The sequence below is a fragment of the Suricata suricatta genome, chromosome 11 (genome assembly GCF_006229205.1).
Source record: "Suricata suricatta isolate VVHF042 chromosome 11, meerkat_22Aug2017_6uvM2_HiC, whole genome shotgun sequence".
Classification (NCBI taxonomy): domain Eukaryota; kingdom Metazoa; phylum Chordata; class Mammalia; order Carnivora; family Herpestidae; genus Suricata; species Suricata suricatta.
In genome coordinates this window covers 28,513,397-28,534,146 of record NC_043710.1, presented here as the reverse complement: position 1 = coordinate 28,534,146, position 20,750 = coordinate 28,513,397, and the positions used below count along the sequence as shown (strand labels likewise).

Below are 20,750 nucleotides of genomic sequence, written 5' to 3'. Positions count from 1 at the left end.
GAAAAAAGAGGATCTAAGGAGACAAGGAGAGAAACGAGGAAAGGAAGACAGAGAGAGGCAATTACTAAATAGACTGGCTCTACTTTGGGTCATCTCCGGCTACTTCAGAGAGATGGGGAGAGGGGTGGGAGAGGGCTACCTAGCTGTGGGAGACGCTGGAGTCACGTGTGTGGGCACAAGTGTCTGTACTAATTTACCGCCCCAAGTTTCCGGGTGACTTCAAAATGGAAAGAAAGAAGAGATCCCCCCTCCCCCCTTATTTTCAGATTCAGGGAAAGAGGAAGACTTTACAAATAGTCCTTTAGGCCAACTAGAAACAAGTTCTGTGGGTTATTGCTTTGGGGAAGCACAAAAACCTCCAACCGTCACACATTTAGGCACTGGGGTGCTTAGGAGAGCACAATCTTGTCTCACTCTGGTGGTCGCTCATGCCCACCCCAGTCTTTTTTTCTGGCATATTTGATATCACCAATTAAACAAAGCTGCCCAGGTCGCCCTCAGAAGACCCTTGCAAATAGCATTCTCTACTCTCTACCTCTCTGACATTTTCCTAATTTAAAACTTGGAGAGTTTAATGCTCTTTTCCCCACCCCCCCGCCCATTTCTCCCTGTCTCTCTGTCTCTTACACACTAAGCAGCCATGGCTCTGACATGAAAATGACACTTAAGGCATGGGGGGGAGGGAAGTCAATGGGGATAGAGAGCCCTTTGGGAGGGGGATGGGAGTGGAATTAGAGGCAGGCCAGGAGAAACCCGTGGCTGCAGGATCCCTCCACCACCCGGCCGAGCAGTCGGGCCCTGTTGAAAGTTTATTTGCTACTGTCAAAGTAGCAACTGTTCGCAGCCAGGCGCTGAAGGAAAGGTCACTCTTAGATTGGGCGCCCCCCCCCCCTATTCTTTAGTGGATTTACCTTCCACTCTTAAAGCTTTTAACAAAATAAAACTAAAGTTGGATCTCGAATTCTCCATATGATAAACCTAAGTGGCGGACAATTAAGATGTCTTCTTTAAAAGGCGCCCCCTCGGAGCGCGCAAAGAAGAGGCCTTCAATGGGCGCCGTCCACCTTCCAGCTAATCCGTGAGAAGGCGAGTGAAAGCGCCTCCCATTATCCCAGCCCCAGGACCATCTGACGCCGGGGATAGGATTTGTTTCCTGGAAGAAGGAGAGGAGAAAAAAAAAAAAAAAAAAGACGCTGGGAAATAAAATCATTCCTTAGTTTCTTAGTGTCTTAATCAGTGAGGCGGAAAACAAGCAAGAAAAGATAGCAACCCGGTTGCGGCACCTTTTCAGCTCTAGAGCGCGGATCAAAACATTGTAGCATCTGTTGAAAAGAGACTGACTAAATCCTATAGAGGGCCTGGGTATTATGGGGGTGGGGGGGGGGAGGAGATAAGAAAAAGTGTCTCCGTGATCCCTAAACCAAATCGCTGGAGAATTGGGGCTGGATAGAGTTGTCTCTTGTTGTTGTCAGCCCACGTCGTCACGATTTTATTCACCGCCGCATGGCGTTGATCAGATGGAAACCATATTTGTCTCCCTCTGAGACCTAACCTCGCCTTATGCTTTCGGAGTAATGGACTCTTTAAAACTCCAAAACGGCTTCCCGGGCCTGGAGTCCGGGCGAAGGGGAGGGGGCCTTCTTAGCACCAAAAGGTCTGGGATCCCCGGGTCGCGTCGGTCGAAGCCCGCCACCAGCGCCCCGCGCCCCCACGCCCGCCCGGGACCCCGCTCGGGAAAGGGGGGGTGGGGTGTCCCGACGTGTTCTTTCCCAGCGGCGGGGGGAGGGGGGGTCGGTGCCCGCGGTCGCTGCACCGGAGTGGGTTTCTAGTGGGGACGGAGGGAGGATTGACACTTGGGGAGTCGGAATTCTCCAGCGATTCTGCGCATAAAAGTTAAAAGCTCCTGAACTAGCGCCACCTCCCGCCGCCACCGTCCCCACAGGGTCTTTGAGTTAGGCTCTCGCTTCCCGCCCTCAAGTTTCCCGGGACGAAAAGCTGTCCTGATCGGGCGCCACCTCTGGTGGAAGTGGAGGAGCTGGCGAAACGGCTGCCCCGGATTCCCGTCCCGGCTTCGGAAAGCAGGCGGGTGGACGCGCTCTAGGCCCCCTGCTAACGCGAGCACCGAGAGGGCCCGCGCGTGGAGGCTCCGGGCTCGGCCCCCCGGCCCCGTTCACTGCGCCGTCCCCAAGAGTTCTCGGACCCTGGCGGCCAGACTCGGCGGGGGAGGGGTCACAACGACCCCAGGATGCTGGGGGGTGAGGGGCGGGCGCTGGGGAATGCCAAGGTCGGGTGTCTCCGGGGTGTGTCCAGTGTGCGCACGTGGGAATCCAACAGTTTCAAAGGTCAGGTGAGGGTGTGGTGGTCTACACTCAGCCCTGTCACTCCCTGTCCTCATCAGAGTCTGGAGGAGGCCTGGGCCTCGGCCTGAGCCGCATCCCAGGAGGCCGCGGGGTCGGGACCGGACAGGACGAGCTGGCCAGCGGGGTCGCCCGGGGGAGCCCGGGCCCAGCGCATCAGGAGGCCTCTGCGGGCCGCGCGGCCGCGCTGGGAAACACGGAGCAAGCGCTTTGCTCCCTATCTTCCCAGTGTCCGTCCTATATTGTTTTCTGCTCTTAAAACTGACATGTCTAATTGGCAATTGGTGCCGAATCGTGTCCAGAGGTCTCTTGTGGAACATTTCTACAGCTGTCTCCTTCAACTAGACGCTTATTCATGTCGCCTTAATGAGAAACAAAACGTTCTCTAATGAGCAATTACAGAGCGACAGGATTGTTCCCATAACAAATTCTTGCGAGTGACAGAAGCATCCTTTGTACCAGATATTTCGCATACTGTTACCGATTTTCCCTTCTCTAGCCCGGCTCCGTGGAGGCGTGGGGCACCCGGAGCGGGTCCGAGAGCGCACTGACGCGCGGGCAGCCTGGTCGGCGTCCCGCGCCGCCGCCCCCGGCCCGGAGCCCCCAGGCTTCGTCGGGCTCCGGGGAGTGAGACGCCACGTCCCATTATCCCGCATATTATCTCCTTGTCACAAGGACAACAAATACCGATTAATCTTCGGAGTAAACTGTTTCCTATTCTTGACCAAGCTACCTCGGGGTGTGCAGGGGAGGGGAAAGCCAACCTCCGCCACCCCACCCCCATCTGTTCCTCTTCCCCCATTCCTTTTCATAGATCCTGCGAGGGTCCTGATTCCTTCTCTCCTCCCAGCCCCCCAGCAGCTCCAGGCACCCCGCAGGCCGGCTCACAGTGTCCTCACCCCACCCTTCTGTGCAGTCGCCACCCACAGAGAGTGAGAACTGGGGGCCCAGAGAAACTGAGGGAATACGACCCAGATGGACCCAGATGATGGTGTTGCTGGAGTCGGGAGTCCGCGGCTCCCAGTGCCCTAGCCTGTTCTCTGCCCTCATCGTGCTGCTTACCCTTTCACGTGCACCCTCCTCATACTCACATAATTTGTCAATTACGGCAAAGAGCAAAACGATACAATTATGTTTACCTCGCAGTCTGTCAGTGTGTTAACTTGTCACACTTCTACAGCAAGGGGGCTCTCCGTGCATTTTAATGGCAAATTTGAATAGGGCACCACGCAGCTAGCTCTTACACACACACACACACTCCTGCCCAAAACACATAGGTGCACACGCGCACCCGCCAGGTTCTCACTAGTCCTGACATACGCAATCCTCGGATTCGAAAGCCAGTGAGATAGTTGGACAAATACTATACTACCCTCCTACAGGGCAGGTCAATGTGTCCCAAGCCTTGGAAGAGTCTCTGCGCTACATTCTTCAAGCACAGAGGTGGAGAAAGGGAAAAGGTTGAGGGAGAAGATGGGCAAGTGGCTGATACACGGAGAGTTTTGAGGATAGGTGCTTGGGCTTTTTACCTTGCGTAGGTTGCCCTGGCACAGAAGTCCCCGGATACCAACCCGGGCGGGTGCCCCAGCTTCCGGTCTGCCCATTCAACATCCTTAGTTTATCATACATGCCGTCTGCGCCCATCTGTTGCTTTTCGCTAGCCAGGTTGCGAAGAACTCTGTTTATTGATGACACCTGTAAATCAAACCAAAATCAAACCAAATGGTAGCGTCTCCTGAAGACACTTGCCCTATCTTCAGTCCCATCTCAGCATGCCCACTCCCTTAAAGAACGAAACTTTAACACATTAAAAAAAGAAACCCTCCCAGACATCCTGGGACAGTGGGTAGATTTGCAGAGACATTGTGGACAGAATGACAGACATCACTCTGGACGTGGAAACTGAGTTGGATAGAGAATGTGGGATGGAGAGGGCATTTGCTTCACTGCTGCTGGATGTCTGTAGTGACCTAATCTTTGTTAAAAGATTTCCTCAAAAAAAAAAAAAAAAAGACAGGCTTGATTTAGAGCTTTCTTTCACTTTGTTTTCTATTAGGGCAGAAGTGGACGTTTGATACCCGAAGGAAGGTTCAGGCAGTCTGGGTTGGAGGAGGTTAGATTTTGGTTTTCATTTTCCTTTTCCTTCTTTATTCAAGTGCCTTTCCCTGCGTGCCTCCACCCTCTACTCTGCAGCATGCAAATAAGGTGAACAGCTCCCTACACTTGACTCCCATTTTCCAGAAGACCAAAAAAGGTCAGTGTGCTCCTCTCAACACCCTCAGCCTCAGAGGTGACACGGGGGAGCAGGAAAGAGACAGAGACAGGATGACACGGGTAGGGAGGAGCGGGGTGGGCAAGTACAGAGAGAGATGGTGAAGAGGAAAGAGCAAGGGGCTTCGGGCAGGGAGGGGGAGTGTTCTTAGTAAACTTACACTTGGTATGTTATCGTTGGTACAGACCCCCTCGGACAGTAATCTGTCTCGGATTTCCCAAGCAAAGATGGACGGGCACTCCCGTTTATACTGGGCTATTTTGCTTACAACTTCTGGAGTCGCTACTCTCGGCTTACTACCACCGATTGCCCTGGGTCTGATGGAGCCAGTCTCGTAATACCTGCCCAGAATTTTACTCACACATCCGTTGGACACCTGCATAGGGGAAGTGGACAGAAAACCACATTATTAATAATTTCAAGACAAAAATAAAATTGTTTAAGTATGCATTAAACAATGACAAGCTTACGTTTTGATTGTCCAGCACTTGGACTTTTGCATCTGCATGGGTCTATAACACAAAAATATACCTTCAATGGTATGAGAACTTACTGTAGAGAGCTTTTTTTCTTAAAATTACATTTGTAGCCCTAAAAACTACAAATATGATGATAATTTCAAACATTTTGAACTAAAAAAAATACCCTAATTTTAAAGTTTTTAAAAAAAAAAAACTGTTTTCCTAAACATTGCCTGAAGATGCATCAAAACGAAGTCAGATAAAATTTTTTGTGCTGACCTTGCCTAAAGTAGTGCCATATTTTAATGAGCAAAGAGGAGAAATAAATTAAAATTTTACTTATTTTCCTTTAAAAATATGCCCAATTTTGTAAATGTGAGTTAGGTAGGGAAGTAAATAGCACTTGCCTTTTAAAATCAATAAATATTCCTCATGAATATGAAGAATGCAAACAAATATCTCAAAATCAGAGGTGAGCGTGGCATGAGGGAGAGGGGAATGAAATTATGCTGGTTTACGTAACTCAGCTGATTATAGTTCATAAACTGTTACCACAATTGATGATTTTACCAAATGAAGAGAGAAAGGTGTTTGGTGTTGTTGTTTTTTTAATTCACACACACAATTCTTTTTCCTTAAGCAGATGAGTTATCTTAAGTGACTGGCCCAGGTTGAAAGAGATAGGGAAGGATGCTGGAAGGAAAGGGGAAAGAGGGGAAGGCAGGGGTGTGGGATAGGGGCTGGGGTGGGTGTGGGAAGGGGGTCCATAATTAGCAGCATTTACAGTAAGAAATGAAGAGAGGGCGTTGAGAGTGGAGGGCCGCGGGGGCGGCGAGTGGGGCGGCGCCGGGAGGATCACCTGCAGAATTCGGGAAATGTCGCACGGCCGGGCCCCGCTGTGAGCTAGCTCTACGATCTTCTGCCGGGTGGAGTCCGGCAGTGGCCGCCCGTTGACAAAGACACCACCGAGCTGATTCACTCCGCTGTGACCTGAGGAGAAGGGAGAGGAGAGGAGAGGAGAGCAGAGCAGGGAGGAGAAGAGAGGAAGAAGAGTCAAGAGAAAGAGGAGGAGGAAGAAGAAGAGGAAGAGAAGACAACCACAATGCATCCTCAGCTCCCTGCCAGCCCATGCCAACCTCAGGGATGAAGGCCCTGCTATCGATCAAACACGACTCCGGGACCCCGCAGCCATATGGGGCATCAGGCAGCCCAGCCCAAACACAGCCACGCTGCGTTACAGAACCCACGCCAGTGAGCAAGAACACGCGCACCTCCCGGCCGCTGTCACTCCAGCCCTCTGCCCCTCTTCATAAACACCCCGGCCGGCCGGCCCCTGAACCCACAAGGTGCAAATCATCGTTTCAGAAAATATCCTTCCAAAGATCCCCTCTTGAATGTCACGGCAAAACGTGGCTTCTACAGAACCCACACCAAATCTCCAAGGTCCCTGCATTGTTAGAACTGTTATAGCAAATCCTACAGCTCTTCAGCATTCTCTTGGACTCCACAGTCCAGAAACGTTTGCTGTCACACTCCAAACTCTGGTGGAGGCACCACGCAAGCCCTGGAGGTTTTTAAAAATTACATATATGTATTACACTACATTATATGTACACATGAAGAGACAGGAAAGGAAATACAGAAGAACCAGAGCAGCAGATCTCCGGCTGGAGAACCCCAACCTGCGCCTCCAGTACAGGCGTGAGGGTCAGAGCCCAGATCGTTCCAACCACAAAGTAGTCCGCCGGCTTGCAGCTGTGGGGCGGAGAGCTGGGAGTCCGTTTGCACAGGCCACAGCTCGCTGTACTTCCGCTGCTGAACTTGGCCTTCCACACAACCAAGGGCAGATATTAGCAAAAATCAAAAAGCGAAAAGAAAAGGAAAGGAGCACACCACAGTGTCTTCTATCCCTCCTTTATCTTGTTATTCTCACAGCCTCACCCCCATTGTCTAATCTCAGAGAACTGGGAACGGGAGTTAGCACCTCTCTGTAGCCCCCTCCCCAGAAACCACAGGCACACAAATAAAGCCAATTGCCAATTTCCACTTCCTTAAAAATCTCCAACCTGCAGCTTGGGACTCTAGAGAGCAGCTCTTCCAGGAGAAGACGTGGCTCGCTGCTCAGCTCCCTTCTCTCTCTCTCCTCTTCTCTCTTCTCCTTGGAGCCTCTGATAAATTGACTCCAGGAGCTTGAGCTTCTTAGCAATAAATAAGCTCCAAATATAGAAGAGGGGGGAAAATATGATGAGCCTCTCTGACATTTGTCTTTAAAATAAAACTAGCTGCACGTCAAGTTTGAGCTTAATTTCTGGAAATAGGCGGAAGTCGCTCCGGATCATGCATGGAAGGCTAATTGAAAAGATCAGTCGGGGCGCTTGTGGCAGCCTTGTCACTTTGTGACAGTGCTCCGCTCCGGGAAATTGCATCGTCACGACAAACGGGACCGTGATAAAACGACCCTTTCCGTCCCTATTTGTAGATCACTCAGACGAGATTGAACTGCACTCGTTTCCCCTTCGAGGGGAGCCGAGTTTTCAGGGTAGCCGAAGGCTTGGGGCGGAGGGGGGGCTCTCGCCGATGGGGGGGGCAGAGCCTCAACTCGATGAGAAGTGACAGGCGTTTGGGGGATCTGGGCTCCGGCCGGGCCCAGCACAAGCAGGGACATCGCCAGGACACCACTTCTCCGACAGAGCAAGGCCTCGCCCGTGCTTCCGGTTTCTCCTAAGTTCCTTTATTGCCTTCCTTTGCCTCACAACACCAGTCTACTGCTCTGGCGGCGAAGTCTTCCCTTTGGGCAAAGGGAGCCTTCCCGGGAAGAGAAAGGCTGTCCCAGAGAGAGACCCAGAAAGACTTTACAAACTTCACGCACAGTCTGGGCCATTCCCAGTCTATGAATGCCAAGGCGTGTGAGGCCACCTAATCCTAGACCTCCCTCCTCCCCTCTTTGTAAAAACATAACGTGCCTGCCACCTCGGCAGCCACCGTCGGCGGGTGCCCGCCCAGGAGACGCCAGGGCCAGGTTGCCTCTGCCAGCATCGAAAAGGCAGCGAGGAAGCGCAGCTCTAAGTTCCCCTTCAAAGGTTAAGCCTCAATCATTGTGTCCCTTCCCTAGGGACGGCTGGCGCTCTCGCCCAGTGGCGATGATTATGCGCCTAGAATTCGACCGCGAAGCATCTAATAGGAAAACATATGGTGTCAATTTGGATGCTCTGCGCCTCGCGCACACCCGGGAGCGAGCGGCACAAAGCCCTGCAGGCCGGCCCGCGACCCCGCGCCCCTCGGGGCCTGCCAGCCAGGCCACGGCGGCAAACGCTCAGCGCGGCGAGCCCTGGCCGGGACCTGCCCCAGAGCCTGCGGCTGGGGAGCCTGAGCTGCAGGGGGAGAACCCAGCAGCCAGGAGAGGTGGGCAGAAGCCATTGCCTCGCCAAGGAAGGTCCCTCCCGGGCCTGGCAGGTTCTGCACAACTAACCCGCCTTAAAGCTCACCACCTTTGAATCCTCTCCTGCGCTTTGCGCCCCCCAAGCCACTGAAGCACCTGGGGTGGCTGGCGCTACCAGGCCTGATGGATCCCTCACTGGAGACCCTCCGAGGTCTGCAGCTCAGCAAGGGAAAGTTGCTGGAAGACCCAGGCCCTTCTGCACTCCTCTTACAGCTGAACCTTTAAACCGCGTCCAGACTCTGAACCTCAGGCCAGGCCTGGTTTCACTGGGCCTCCAGGCCCCCAGGCTCGGGCTCCAGACTAGCCCTGCCGCATACCAGCACCCAGTACCGCTATCACTGAGCAGGAAGGTGGGCTGGGGCCCAGAAGGCCTGAGCACAGAGAGGATGGGAGGCACAAGAGCCGGAGAATCAAAAGCACTGCGGGCCTGGACCGATCAGAACCCACACAGTTGCAGCTACCAGGGCGGAGCTTCTCCAGTTCCAAGGCTCAGCACCCAGTCTCTTCCCAGACCCAGTAAACCTGCTCTGGCCAGTAATAGCCCCAGGGTTCCAGTGTACCACCTCCCTGCCGCCCCCACCACCACACAGACCAGGGTACCCCGCTCCCTTTGCCTTTTAGGCCGGTAGCTAGGGTGGGGAGGGGAGGAGCTGTCCTGAGAGTGACTGGGGGAGGGGAGCCCCCACACCCCTCCTGGACTGTGGTGACTTGCAGTCTTGGCTAAACCCGAAGGGGCCTCCTTCTCCTCGGGCAACTCAGAGAAGCCTCCGCCCCTCCCAGTTCAGCCCAGCCTCTCTCTCTGGGGTCAGAGTCCGGGCAGGGGCGGGGAGGGGGTGTGAGTTACAGGATTTGGGGGGGATGGAGTTTCTCTACCTCAGCTTCGCAAACTCTAGCGGGCTGTTGTGAAGGGCCCAGCCCCTGTTCTTCTAGGAGCGAGAACGGCAGCGTAAATGTCCTCCGATCTCGGGTTGCTGGTCGTGAAGGGGGGGCGCACCTGCCTCAGGTCCCCGGGCCTCTTGCTTTTTCCCTCGTGCCCGATGGGCCTGGCCAGCGTGGACACCCACGAACCTCTGAGCCCTCCCCTGACCTGCCAGTCCCATGTCCCCAGCCCGAAGTCCGAGAAAAACCGGAGGCACTTACTGTTCTGCATGCTGGGGCTCGCTGGGGGCCGCAGGATCCCACGGGGCTCGAATATGGGGCTCTGTTAGCAAGGATATAGGGGTTAATCCAGAGCCCGCGCCAGGTAGGCCCTACCTCCTGACCGAGGATGACCTGGACCAGGACAGGAGAATGCCCTTTCTTGAGGAAATAATCCACTCAATCACTTGGGGCCACCTCCGCCCTCCAGTGTATACAAAATCTACCCTTTGGGCTACAAATAAAACACTCCAGTATCCCCAAGCTGTTTTCCCCAAACCCCTTAGTAGTTAACTCTTTAATCAGGAGAAACAACCCAATTTTGATTTTTTTTTTCTTCCATGTGAACAACAATGAACAAGAATTCTGACTCTTTCAGGTTTTGGAACCCAAAGCAGCCACCAGAACTTGCCTGAAATCTGGGAAGTCTGTCCACTCTTACAATAAAAGGTCTCACACATCTGCGCACCCCTAGTTAAAGTCTTCCCCCTAAGACAAAACAAAAGGAGAGAAAGGTACGTCAAGCTGTGGCTCAAAAGCATAGGCCCATGGGCTCTCAGAGTCACACTCTCAGAATCAAAACAAAACAAAACAAAACAAAACATGCATCTAGGGCTCAAACTACCATAAAACCCTAAATCCCAGAGTTATAACCACATTTCCAGAAGCCTCTCATGAAGAAGTGCCAACCTTTTAAAAGTCGGTGCTTGGGCCTGGCTTGGGAGAATTGGAGAATCTGACAAGTCAGGGAACCATTTTGCAAAAATATCAAAAACCGGTTAAAGGGGAAGGGGAGCACTGGAGAAACAGTGGCATTAGGCATCGAGGCCAAAGACTAATACCTGAAGTTGGAGGTGAGGGGAAGGGGACCTCAGAACTTCAGGGTGCTTGAGGGTGCAGACTAGGGCGGATCAGAAGGGCTGCAGAGCCCACACTCCTTCCTTAAGGAACTTCACCATCCCAGTTGCTCCAAGGCCCCCAGAACCCAACTCTCTGGTTACCCCTTCATCTTCCACTCTCTCCCGCAAAGCTTCCCTGTCAGGCCCCCACTCCACCCTCCTCCCAGCTTTTCTGGGACTTTGAAAGTAGCGAGCCCAACTCCCCCGCCCCCCCCAAACCTCACTTATTGTGATTAACTTCTCTTTTGGTGTTTAGATCTTCCCCCCTTTTACTGTACTGTGACACACGCTGTCTACCTCGCCTCACTGCTTTAAAAAGTCCGAACAGGAGGGGGTGAGCGTGGTCAACAAAGCCTACAGGCAGTGAACAATGGCTTCTATTCTCCAGCTCTCCCCAAACCCAAAGAGCAAAACTGAGTCTCCCTAACCAGCAACACAGCTTCCAACCAAATGTACCAACAACCCACCAACTCACAAAGGGAACAGAGGGACACTTCTAGCTTTGTAAGTACTGACCCAGTGCGGGTCCCCCAAGGTTCGCCCTCCACCACCCCCTCCCTGCCTTACCCTAAGAAGGAGGTGGGGGGGGTAGAAAATAGAAAAGTAATTTCTTGTTATAAATATCTGGAGGTAATTGTGTTACTGGTGTGAGTTGTTAGGGGCTGTAAAAAGATACAACGGCACCGTGGGGAGCTCAATTGGGAAGAGAGAGTTACAATAAAGAACCTATTCAGGAGGTTTGCAGAAAAAAAAAAGAAGTAAAATAATTAAATAGTCACAGCATTATTTCTCCTTGTTTAAAAAAACTAAAATATTCATTCTTTTTTTTCTGTTTTGCTTATTGTGATTATTAATTTTTCCTGCCTACAAGCAAAGAATTCCAAGAAGCACATTTTTTCTCTTCAAGGCCATTCACGGTCTAGTTTATTAACTAGCTGGGAGGCAGCTTAAATCCATAAAAATAAACTTAAGAGGAGGAATTTACCCAGCTTCCGAATGTGGCCTGGTAAATACTGGAGACAGCAGAGGACTACCTAGTTACCTCTAGCTGGGTTGGCTCCCAGGGCCTCCCCCGGCTCTCAGTCCCAACAGCCAGAGTCAGATCTAGGACAGGCAGAAGAAACCCCAACTTCTTGAAGAGTGTGCTCCCCCTCTAAGTGGGACTCTGAAACTACAGAGTAGTAGCGGGCAGGGAGAGGGGAACTGGACTTCTCCTAGAAGGAGTAAAACTTCCCGAATTCCTCTCTAGAACCCACACTGTTCTCAACCACAACTGAATGCCCCCCTCCTGGCCCATACATCCTTGAAGCCATTTAAAAAAATTCATTAGCTGATTCCAGAGAGGCCCAGCCGATTAGTTTTTGAAGCAACTGGGAAGGTGGAAGCATCTCAAGTTCCAGTTCTGCCCCATTCCCACCTCTATCTCAGCTAAGAAGCTACTTAATTACTTAAGTAATCGCTAACACTTCATGCAAAAGCAACCCGGGAAGCTGGCGCCACTGACACCCGGAAGCAGGCATGGGTGGAGAGGCTAGAAACCCCAGGTGCAGCCAGAGCCCCCCAGCTCAGCCCAGGTCTTTCTACAGCCCTATCCCAGTCAGAGACCTACTCAGGGAAAGAAAGGGTCTTCAGACGCTTCGGAGTCCAATGGGGCCTTCCTCGGTCCTCTAGGCCACTGGGCCATGGCCATTCCCATCCCCAACTCAAGCCTCAGCTTTCAAATGCCGCGCTTCTAATCACCTAATTCTCAAAATCCATCCCCAAACTCCTTAGCTGGGGTGAAGCAGAGACCTCACTTTTTGGCCCTACCGGCCCTTAGCCAAGGAGTAATTAGCAATTAAGATGACAAAGTTTCACTCTCTAGGGCCAAATAAGATAACAACTAATCAAATTGCCTTCAGACGTTTGCAAAGGTCGCTGGCTATAAAAAATGTAATGTCAACGGCAACAACTATTATTTGTCCTTGGTAAACTCACCAGGCTTTCAAGCTCTTTGCTTTTCATTTAATTTTCTGCTCCCGCCCCCTCCTCAAACCTTCCCAAGTTCGAGTTAAACATCCAAAATGGCTTAGGAAGCTTTAGAGAGTATGAAGGGGAAAAAAAGGAAAAAGAAAAAAGAACCCACGTTTACTTTGTTTTTAAACTTTCTAGAAATCACTCATGACTGGAGGGCTGGGTTTAAGCACTCGAAAAAGAAAGCATTTCCACTTGAAATTCAACTCCATTTCCCCCCAATTACACTTGCTAAAATTCAGTGCTATTATGATCCAGGGAGACTGAGAAAATCTGCACAAGGAAAGAGGCAACAACTTTATGAACTTTGAAAAGACACTTTTCCTCCTGGGGTCTTAGAATCGAAAAGCTCTCAAATTACTCAGACTAATTAGCTGGGAGCGAATGTGATCAGACGAAGGGGAAAGCCAATGCTTTCATATTGATTTTTTTTTTGAGGCCTCACAAAGAAAAAAAATCACGAGATTTGAATTTTTTAAAAAAGCAATCCACCTTTCCAAACTTGTTGAAACGGCAACACCGGGTTGTCGCTTTGTCAGAGGAAGACAAGGAAAAATACCCACCGAGCGCTGGGAGCTGGAGGACAGGGAAGCCCCAGCTTTCGCTGGGCCAGGGCGATGGTTGGGGGAAGCCTGGGGAGCAGAGAGTTTTCAAGTTCCGAGCTCTGCGCTCAAGTTGGGGGCAAGAGCCGGGGGGGGGGCTTGATGGAAGCTGCCAATCCTCTCCCGCTCGGCTCCGAGCTCCTTCGGAGCGCGCGTTCGACCGCCTCGGCCTGGTGGCTGCCTTCTCGGCTCCTGCTCACTCGCTCTTTCTCGCTGCCTCCAGCGTGTGGCTGCCTCGCCGAAGGACTGCTCCGGCTGGCGGCGGGCGCGGTGCCCCTCGGCGCTCGAGTGCCCCCGGACTCTTCGGTGCCCGAGCGGAGCGCCGCACAAAGCCGGAGGGCGGGCGGGCGGCAGCGCGACGAGCTGGCTCCTCGGCGCTCCTGCACACGCTCGCTCTGTGCGCGCTCGCTGGGCCCTCGGCCGGACAAAGCAACCGGCGACGCCGGGTCTCCGAAGCCGTTCCCGGGCCTGGGGCACCGAACAGCCTCTTCGTCCTCTGCCGCCGGCCGGGGGCATTTGGCGACGCTGGGGTCGGGAGCCGCGGTTGCTGCTTCGCCCGGAGCTTCGGTTCTTCCAGCGAGCCTAGCCGGTGCTGGCGCTGGCGCTGGGGCTGAGCCGGCCGCCTGCCCCTAGCCCTGCGCCGCTCCCGCTCGCCGGCTGTCGCCCTCCGACGCGGGCTTTCGCTGGAAGTAGAAAGTTTGGGCTCCTGCGTGGAAACTTCTCCGGCCCAACTCTCCCGGCGTAGCAGTGGGGGAGGGGACCGGCCAGAGGGAGGAAGGAAGGAGGGAGGAAAGGGGAGACCTGCCTGAACATTGCAATTAAAATGAAGCAAGAAGAAAGAAGCGGACTCACCTTTATGAGGCATCCTCTCTCGTCAAAGCTCCTGTCAAGAGTTTTGGGTGGTTGGGTTTTGTTTTTGTTTTTGTTTTTGTTTTTGTTTTTGCTGTTGTTGCTTAAAGACCACAATGGTTTGCAATGACGGTGTTTTAAAGGAGTTGCTCGTGAGAGTTTTCTCCACGGACGCTGCTGGTTTGGTGTGTGAGAGCAATTCTCAGATCCCTGGGAAGGAGACAGAGATTGACAATAAAATGGGCTGTCAGCGGCTGGAGAGTGAGAGATAAAGAGTGTGGGTGAGGGAAGTGGCTGCAGCCAGCACACCTATGCTGATTGGTGATGGCTCAAGTGTGTTAATGTGTGTGTGCCGGCGCCCGGCCTCGCCTCCACCGCTCCTCACTGGCCCATTAGCGAAGCCTGACCTCTGTCATCATCCTCCAGCAAAACACTTCCTCCTGCGCCTGAACCAGAGCGGGAAATGAGGCCGAGCCACGGTTCGCTTTTCAAACCCACTAATCACTCCGCAACATGCAAATGCACCGCTCGCTCCCACACAAAATATTGCTTTATGCAAAGCAGCGCCGGGGCCTCGCGCCAGCCGATTGGATGCTCCCTCTCCCCGCCTGGTGCAATTGGTCCGTTTGTTTGAATATGAATACACTTGTTTTCGGCTCGGATGGTGGGTCCCGGTTTCTCTCCCCGGCGCTGGGCCCCCGAGCCCGGGCTCTGGAGCTGGCGCTCGCCGACATCTCTAAGCTCCTAGCGCTCCGGGAGTCAGCGCTGCCCGCACTGTGGCCACGAACTTGAGGGGTCGAGTGAAGGCCGCAGGGCTGAGGGTCGCGCCCCACCCCCACTCCCCTGAGCTGGGCGCAGGACTCTCAGCTCCTGGAGGGAGCAAGTTGCTGCAGCTTCTCGCAGCCCTTTCTTGCCAACTCCAGCGCAGCGCGGCCTGCCGCCCCGCCCCCGCCCGCCCTCTCCTCCCGCCCTACCTCACCCCTCCAGGGCGCTGGGACGCGGAGCACAGCAGCGGCCGCGCCTTAGCCCACCTGGCCGCTAGGAAGAAGAAGAGAAAAAGGGGACTGAACGGCACTGGGTCCCAGCAGCAACACTCCGGCGGAGGCCGAGGCGAAGCCTAGGCCGAAAGGAGGCCGCCTGGCTGGGATCTAGGCGACGCCCGGCGGCTTCCCTAGTCCAGGCCTCCTGGGCCTGCCCATTCCCCCACTCTTGCTCCCCCGGCCCTTTCTTCAGTCCTTTCTCCTTTCGGAAGCCGCGGTGCGCAGCGGAGCGGAGGCACAGCCGGGGCTGGAGAGGCCAGAGCAAACACGCCACTTACTTTGTGTACAGAGGGTTCTTGTGAAAAGCCCTGAAGAGTCCTTACCAAACACTCACCAACTTCTCCCACGTGCCATTTGTTGACTAAGTGCGGCTGCTTTTCCAGGAGTCTGAGAGGAGGGGACGCGAGGGGGAGACCAGAGGGGAGGAGGGGCGGTGGAGGCCTGGGGTGGGGAAAGATGACCAATGCTAGGGAAGAGTTGTGTGTGTGTCTTCGCCAGCGATGTCCGTGTATCAGCGTGTGTCGATGTGTTCCACTGGTTATCTGTGTGCGATGCGTGTGTCTACACACCGAAATTCCCTCTCCTGGGTCTTCTCGGTCCCAGGAGGCAGCTCCCCTTCAGCTGTTGCCAGAAAACCGGGAGGAAAGTAAGCAAATGGCTGTTCTCTTCTGACCACACACCAGAAGTCCATTTGTTGAATGCCGGACGATTAGGACACACCTCAGTACACTCCAAAGGCGCCCCTTGGCGTATGCAGTTAAGGTGACAGGGGAGGCAGCGGCTGTCTACTCCTGCGAAGTCTGGAGTTCTCTAGGAGCTTGCTGCCCAAGTGGAAGGGAAATGGATGGTTTGGGATGGGGGACATACATACCCCAGGACCCCGCAAAGGAGCTGAGGCAGGGAGGCTGAAACGAAGCCACGCTGGGTATACTTGACAACTCTTGACTTATGAAAAGTGCTGAAAGTCTGAACTCATCAACAAACTCTGGGCACTCCGAACTCGCGGCAAACAGGCGTTGGGGCCGCTTTCCTTGGGAGCTGGAACCTTGACGACGTTGCAGGCTGCCTTGGGCCGCCGACCTTGTGTGGGCCTTACACTCTTCTCCCCAACCCGGACCCACTAACGACGCGACCGAGGAGCCAGGGCAGAGCTCCGACGGAACCGAGGCCTCCTCCACCCGGACCAGGTTGTGGTAGCACAACTCCATGGCTCTCTCCGCCTGGGGATGGTCCTTCCCACGCGGCCCAGGAGCACTCAGTTCTGGGAGAAAACCCAGACCAGAGGCGAAGAAGTCGGGGCCGGGCGCTGGGGTCAGTGGCCTCCAGTGCGTGATTTCGTAGGACCGAGACTTTAGGAGGATCCGGGGAAGTGGGGCATCGGGCCCAGGTCCCAGACCAGCAGAAATCTGCTACTTTTTCTCTCCCTTTTTACTTCTCAAACAAGCGTTAAAGAAGCTTGAACTCAACTCCATTGGGGATAAGCAACGGGGGGGAGGGGGGCTTTGAGGCCCAGAGACTGTCCGAACTGGAAGCGAATATCATTTTTACAACCTTTCAATTAGCGATCGAGTGGATTAGCACCTTCTTAAGCTTTGCCTCAGAAAGAAGCAGCCATAATCTTGTTGCTATTTCCCCCCAGGGCACTGGCTCTTTGAATTAGCTCCTTCTCCCACCCCTCAACCCCCATCTCACCTCGGAGAAAAGTTTTAACAACAAAAAATCATAACAGGCCAGGAACTGGGAATGAATGCCGCTGACGTCATTGGGTGGGGGTGGGGGCTAGGGGAGGACTCTTGGAAACCCCTCTGCACACACAAGAAACAAAAAGGACTTGGCTGCTTCCAAAGTGTCAATACTTTGGGAGGAAGCTCAGCCCAAAGGGAGGCAGAGTTTTCAAAGTTTAAGGAGAGAGGGTTGGGGAGCGAGATTTCCTGTTCTCCCCGGAGGAGAGCGTCTCTGGAATCTCAAGGAGGATGGGAGTGCTCTTCTACTTGGTGGGGCGTCTCGCGCCCTCTGCGAAATACCCGTTATGGTGGCGGCGCGGCAGGTTGCGGAGCTGGGACGGAGGTGCAGCACGCCAGGGCCAGAGGTGTATGTAAAATTGAGACAACTCTCAGGTCGCCATTTTAATTGCGGCTTCCAACGGGACCGAGGCCCACTTGCTGCCCTCCAGGGCGGGGGAAATCGCGCCTTCGGTTTCAGTCTCGCCTTTTCCCGCCTCTCGCCAGGTATTCCTGCTCCCCCCACCCCCTCCCGCCCCATGGCGCCGGAGAAAGACGTCTTTTCGGCCTGTTCCCGCTGGGGCCGCCAGGGTCTTCCAACCCGGTAGAGGAGGCTATCTGGGCCGAGGGAGTCACGCTGGGGGATCGCGGCTCCCCGAGAGTGCCCGGAGCCTCCCCCAGCAGTCCCTGGTGTTTGAGGGTACCCACTCCCCCGGTTTTCGGTCCAGAGCCGGCCTCTGGCAAGGCAAAGACGTGTCCGGTTCTTGAGAGATGTGCATTCGGCTCCCGGCTTCAGAACCAAGAATCTCCCACCCGGTGTTGTGACACCTCTGAACTGCCGCTTTCCACCGCCAACCAGAGGCACGGTGCCGGCGCGCAGGGAAGGGTGGAGACGAGCTTTTCTCTGAAGGAGGAAAGTCTCCGCAGACACCTGCTCGCTTTGCGGAGCCTCAAAGGGCTCTCTGTCTGCAGGCCCTAGGAAGGTGGGTTCCCAGGATAGCCAAGCTGGCGAAACAGAGCGAACCAGCATGAAAGGCAAAGGCGCCGACCCCTGCCACTCAGTTCGGGGTGCCTCCACCACTCGGGGTCTTTCTCCCTCTCCTTTCGCCAGCAACCTGCGGGTTTCCAACTCACTCCGCAGCCTCGCTGAGCCCAGACCGCTGGAAAGCCGAGGAGAGCCGGGAGCCGGCAGGGTGGCGCCTCCAGACTGTGACCATGCTCCGCTACGGAAATACAGAAAGCCGCGGTGCTCTGGCCCTTCCTCGCCTCTTGCCAAGTGACAAGCGTGTCAAGACGCTCTCTGGGTTCAGTCTTCTTTCGTTCACATTAGGCTGCAAAAGTCTCTGTCTTCCCCCCACCCCCCACCCCCGACAAATACTTTTAAAAAAGCATTATCCAACTGGGTCTCCCAGCGAAGAAATCCCTACAGCCTGCGCGCAGGTGGGACTCTCATGCCTTTGCTTCCCCGACCCTACATGCTGTTGTCCAGATAGGGACCAGGTTTTAAACTCCCGGTGTGTAGGATACTTGCAAAGCTGTGGCACTCTCCGATTTTTGCAAATAGGATTCTCAGGAAAGTTTGCTTTCCATTTCATCACCCTGGACGGTTCCCCTTCTCTCCTTTGCCCTAACCTCGTCAGTCCCTCAAGCGGCAAGAAGAGCTCAGCTTCAAACGAAAAGCAAGATAAAGCCACCTCAGTCCCTGCTCCCAGTAGACTTCTCTTAAAACACCTGCTTGTTTTAAAGGCCAGGGACTGAGTCCTGCAGTTTGTCCGGGAGTGTAGCGGGAACAAGCGAGCTGGGAACTGGGGTCTTTGCTGGGGGATTTGTGGCTGGGGAAGGGGGAGGGAGCAAATGTCATGGCTGGCTCGCTCGAGCAGCCAGGGAACCGGAGCTAAGCGTATCGGGCTTTTAAAATGACATTGATTGGGACAAGCTGTTCCCCACCCCAGTAAGAGTTAATCTGCCTGTTAATCAAGGCACTAAGGGGCTCAATGCGAGTTTTATTAGCGATTGGAGACAGAGGCGGCAGCGAGGGATCAAAAGCCGGGATCCCAGATATTTGTCGGTGCGGTCACAAAAAAAAAAAAGTATTTTCAATTAGAGAACAATTCGGCGCTTTTCATCACTTTCTAACTCTGACTTGCAGATGGTGACTTACAAACCTGGCTAACGGGGGAGACGTGGGGGGTGGGAGAGTAGGGGTGGGGGGAGGGAACCGAAGCCGGGCGTAACCTAGTGGTGAGAGGCGGGGGGCGGGGGGGGGGGGGGGGGGGGGGGGGGGGGGGGGGGGGGGGGGGGGGGGGGTGAAGCTGTGGTTGGCTCCACGGAGTTCCGCCGGGGAGAGTTCAAGAATCCTAGACCTGGGGCCCTGAAGTCTGAGATTCCTCCGAAGAGGAAAAAGCATGAAAAATAAAACAACAAATATCACCAGCAATATCGGCATCCATTCCTCTCGGTCGGCTCCCCACCGCTCTGGCCGCCTCTGGCGCCTGGTGGCGGCTGGGCCCCTAGCGCCACAGCCGGGCGGGCAGGAAAGTTTGCGCAGCGCAGCAAGAGGGACTCTCCTTCAGTCTCTCCCGCTCTGCCCCCTTCTGCCCCGGAGGGGCGTTAGGTTCCTTCGGTTTTCCTTTCAGATTCTAAAATAAATAAATAAACGCCCAGGCCCTGGGGAAATTTGAATAGTAAGTCATTCAATAATCCAAATTATATGAGAGGGTCTGAGAAAAAAAGGACAAGCCAACCACAGACGCCCTCTGATCGAGCAGGGCACAGGAGTGAGAAGGCGACAGAGGAGGTCTCAGTCTCGCCCTGGGCACAGGGGAGAGAACTCTGGTCAGAGGTAATTATGTCACTGCGTTTTCTCGCCGTGACAGCCGAATAAACACGATCTCCAATAAACATCTCTAATGAGGGAGGAGGCCCGAGGATGACTGGGTTTGATTTATGACTGGAGAAGAAGGTCCACTTCCCACTGCGAAGCGGGCAACCTGCTTGCCGCCCAGCTCCAGAGGAAGGAAACCGCGGAGGAGAAAACCCAGGCCCAGGTAAGGCGCACGGCTGGTCGGCCACTTCTCTCATTCCCCTGCTTCTCAGGCAAGATGGGCAGGAGGGCCCACCGCTCCCAGTTGGACAGTGATCCCAAGCACCTGTCACAGGTGCCTGAGATACAAACGTCCTCCGAAGGTGCCTCTCAAAGGTCTAGAGAGGGGGCCTCAGGGCACAAGTGGCGGTGAGGGGCGAGCCCGGGCCTGAGGCAGAGGCCTCCCCGGGCCGGGGTTCCTATGCCATGCCTAAGCCCGCTTCGGAGTCGGCGGCCGCTTGGGGCTGGACTTTCGGAACTTTCGCTCCGCAGAACCATCAGGTAGCCTAAGTTTAGGATGGTCCCTTCCCTGACCCACTTCGGAGAAACTTCTGGCATCCGGCTTGGGCTGTCCCGGGGCAGGAGAGTGGCCCGGCGCTGCTCTCCCCGGCGTTCAGCGGCCAGGCTTCCCTGGCGCCCACAAGCTTCCCACCGAGACAGCGAGCGCAGCGCCCGCGGTAACCGGAGCCCGCGTTCTAGCTCAGTGAGAATCGTTAATTATTAGGTCTTCCGAAGTGAAGCTCAAATCACACGCTGGGGCTTTACGCGCTGCCCAGCTCTGCGGGCAGCATTCTTTCGTCCTCCGTTCCCTTCTGAGAAACGAACTCCCGTCTCTAAGACTTTGTTTCGGTCCAGCCATCTACACATTGCAACCGCTGGAAACTTTTGTAGCGCTCCGCCCGACTCGCGCGGTGGGGAGTTTCCACGCGTTCCGGGCGCTGGTGGGGACTTCGCGAGTGCTTGTCATGAACTGCGAATCGGGAGAGTTCTGGGTCCAAACTGCATCCCCTCCTGCATTTCTCATAGTTGCGAGCGGCTTCTGCAGACAGCAGCAGCAGCAGCAGATCCCCGTCTCCCTCTCCCCGCCCCCCCCCCCC

General features: G+C 54.6%; 2 protein-coding genes and 1 long non-coding RNA gene across 9 annotated transcripts in view; 2 read left to right on the top strand and 1 right to left on the bottom strand.

Moving 5' to 3' along the window:
* The window catches only part of PAX6 (paired box 6), a 28,335-nt gene that overhangs the window by 7,296 nt on the left and 289 nt on the right, over nucleotides 1-20,750 (bottom strand). Inside the window, exons 1-8 of one of the 6 annotated variants that reach the window (XM_029914674.1) lie at nucleotides 19,222-19,321; nucleotides 14,033-14,239; nucleotides 10,079-10,155; nucleotides 9,670-9,730; nucleotides 5,950-6,080; nucleotides 5,100-5,141; nucleotides 4,790-5,005; nucleotides 3,887-4,052 (exon numbers count right to left, since the gene is read on the bottom strand). In XM_029914674.1, the coding sequence (XP_029770534.1) occupies nucleotides 3,887-4,052; nucleotides 4,790-5,005; nucleotides 5,100-5,141; nucleotides 5,950-6,080; nucleotides 9,670-9,679 (565 nt within the window). In that variant the 5' untranslated portion in view covers nucleotides 9,680-9,730; nucleotides 10,079-10,155; nucleotides 14,033-14,239; nucleotides 19,222-19,321. Of the gene's footprint in view, nucleotides 1-3,886; nucleotides 4,053-4,789; nucleotides 5,006-5,099; nucleotides 5,142-5,949; nucleotides 6,081-9,669; nucleotides 9,731-10,078; nucleotides 10,156-14,032; nucleotides 14,240-14,338; nucleotides 14,528-15,403; nucleotides 15,423-19,221; nucleotides 19,322-20,750 lie in introns of those variants that run through there. The other 5 variants (XM_029914675.1, XM_029914673.1, XM_029914677.1 and 2 more) reach the window with 5 other exon arrangements.
* Nucleotides 16,976-18,608, top strand: LOC115271742. Of its 2 annotated transcripts, none has more exons than XM_029914680.1 (2): nucleotides 16,976-17,160; nucleotides 17,902-18,608. In XM_029914680.1, exons 1-2 carry the CDS (start codon nucleotides 17,099-17,101, stop codon nucleotides 18,068-18,070), a joined length of 231 nt encoding a protein of 76 aa, XP_029770540.1. In that variant the 5' UTR covers nucleotides 16,976-17,098; the 3' UTR covers nucleotides 18,071-18,608. The 2 variants fall into 2 exon arrangements, with proteins under 2 accessions (XP_029770540.1, XP_029770539.1); XM_029914679.1 differs by having other exon boundaries at nucleotides 16,976-17,297.
* LOC115271743 overlaps nucleotides 19,467-20,750 on the top strand; it is a 12,737-nt gene continuing 11,453 nt past the window's right edge. Inside the window, exon 1 of the long non-coding RNA XR_003900081.1 lies at nucleotides 19,467-19,837. This is a non-coding gene — a long non-coding RNA (uncharacterized LOC115271743). The remainder of the gene's footprint in view (nucleotides 19,838-20,750) is intronic.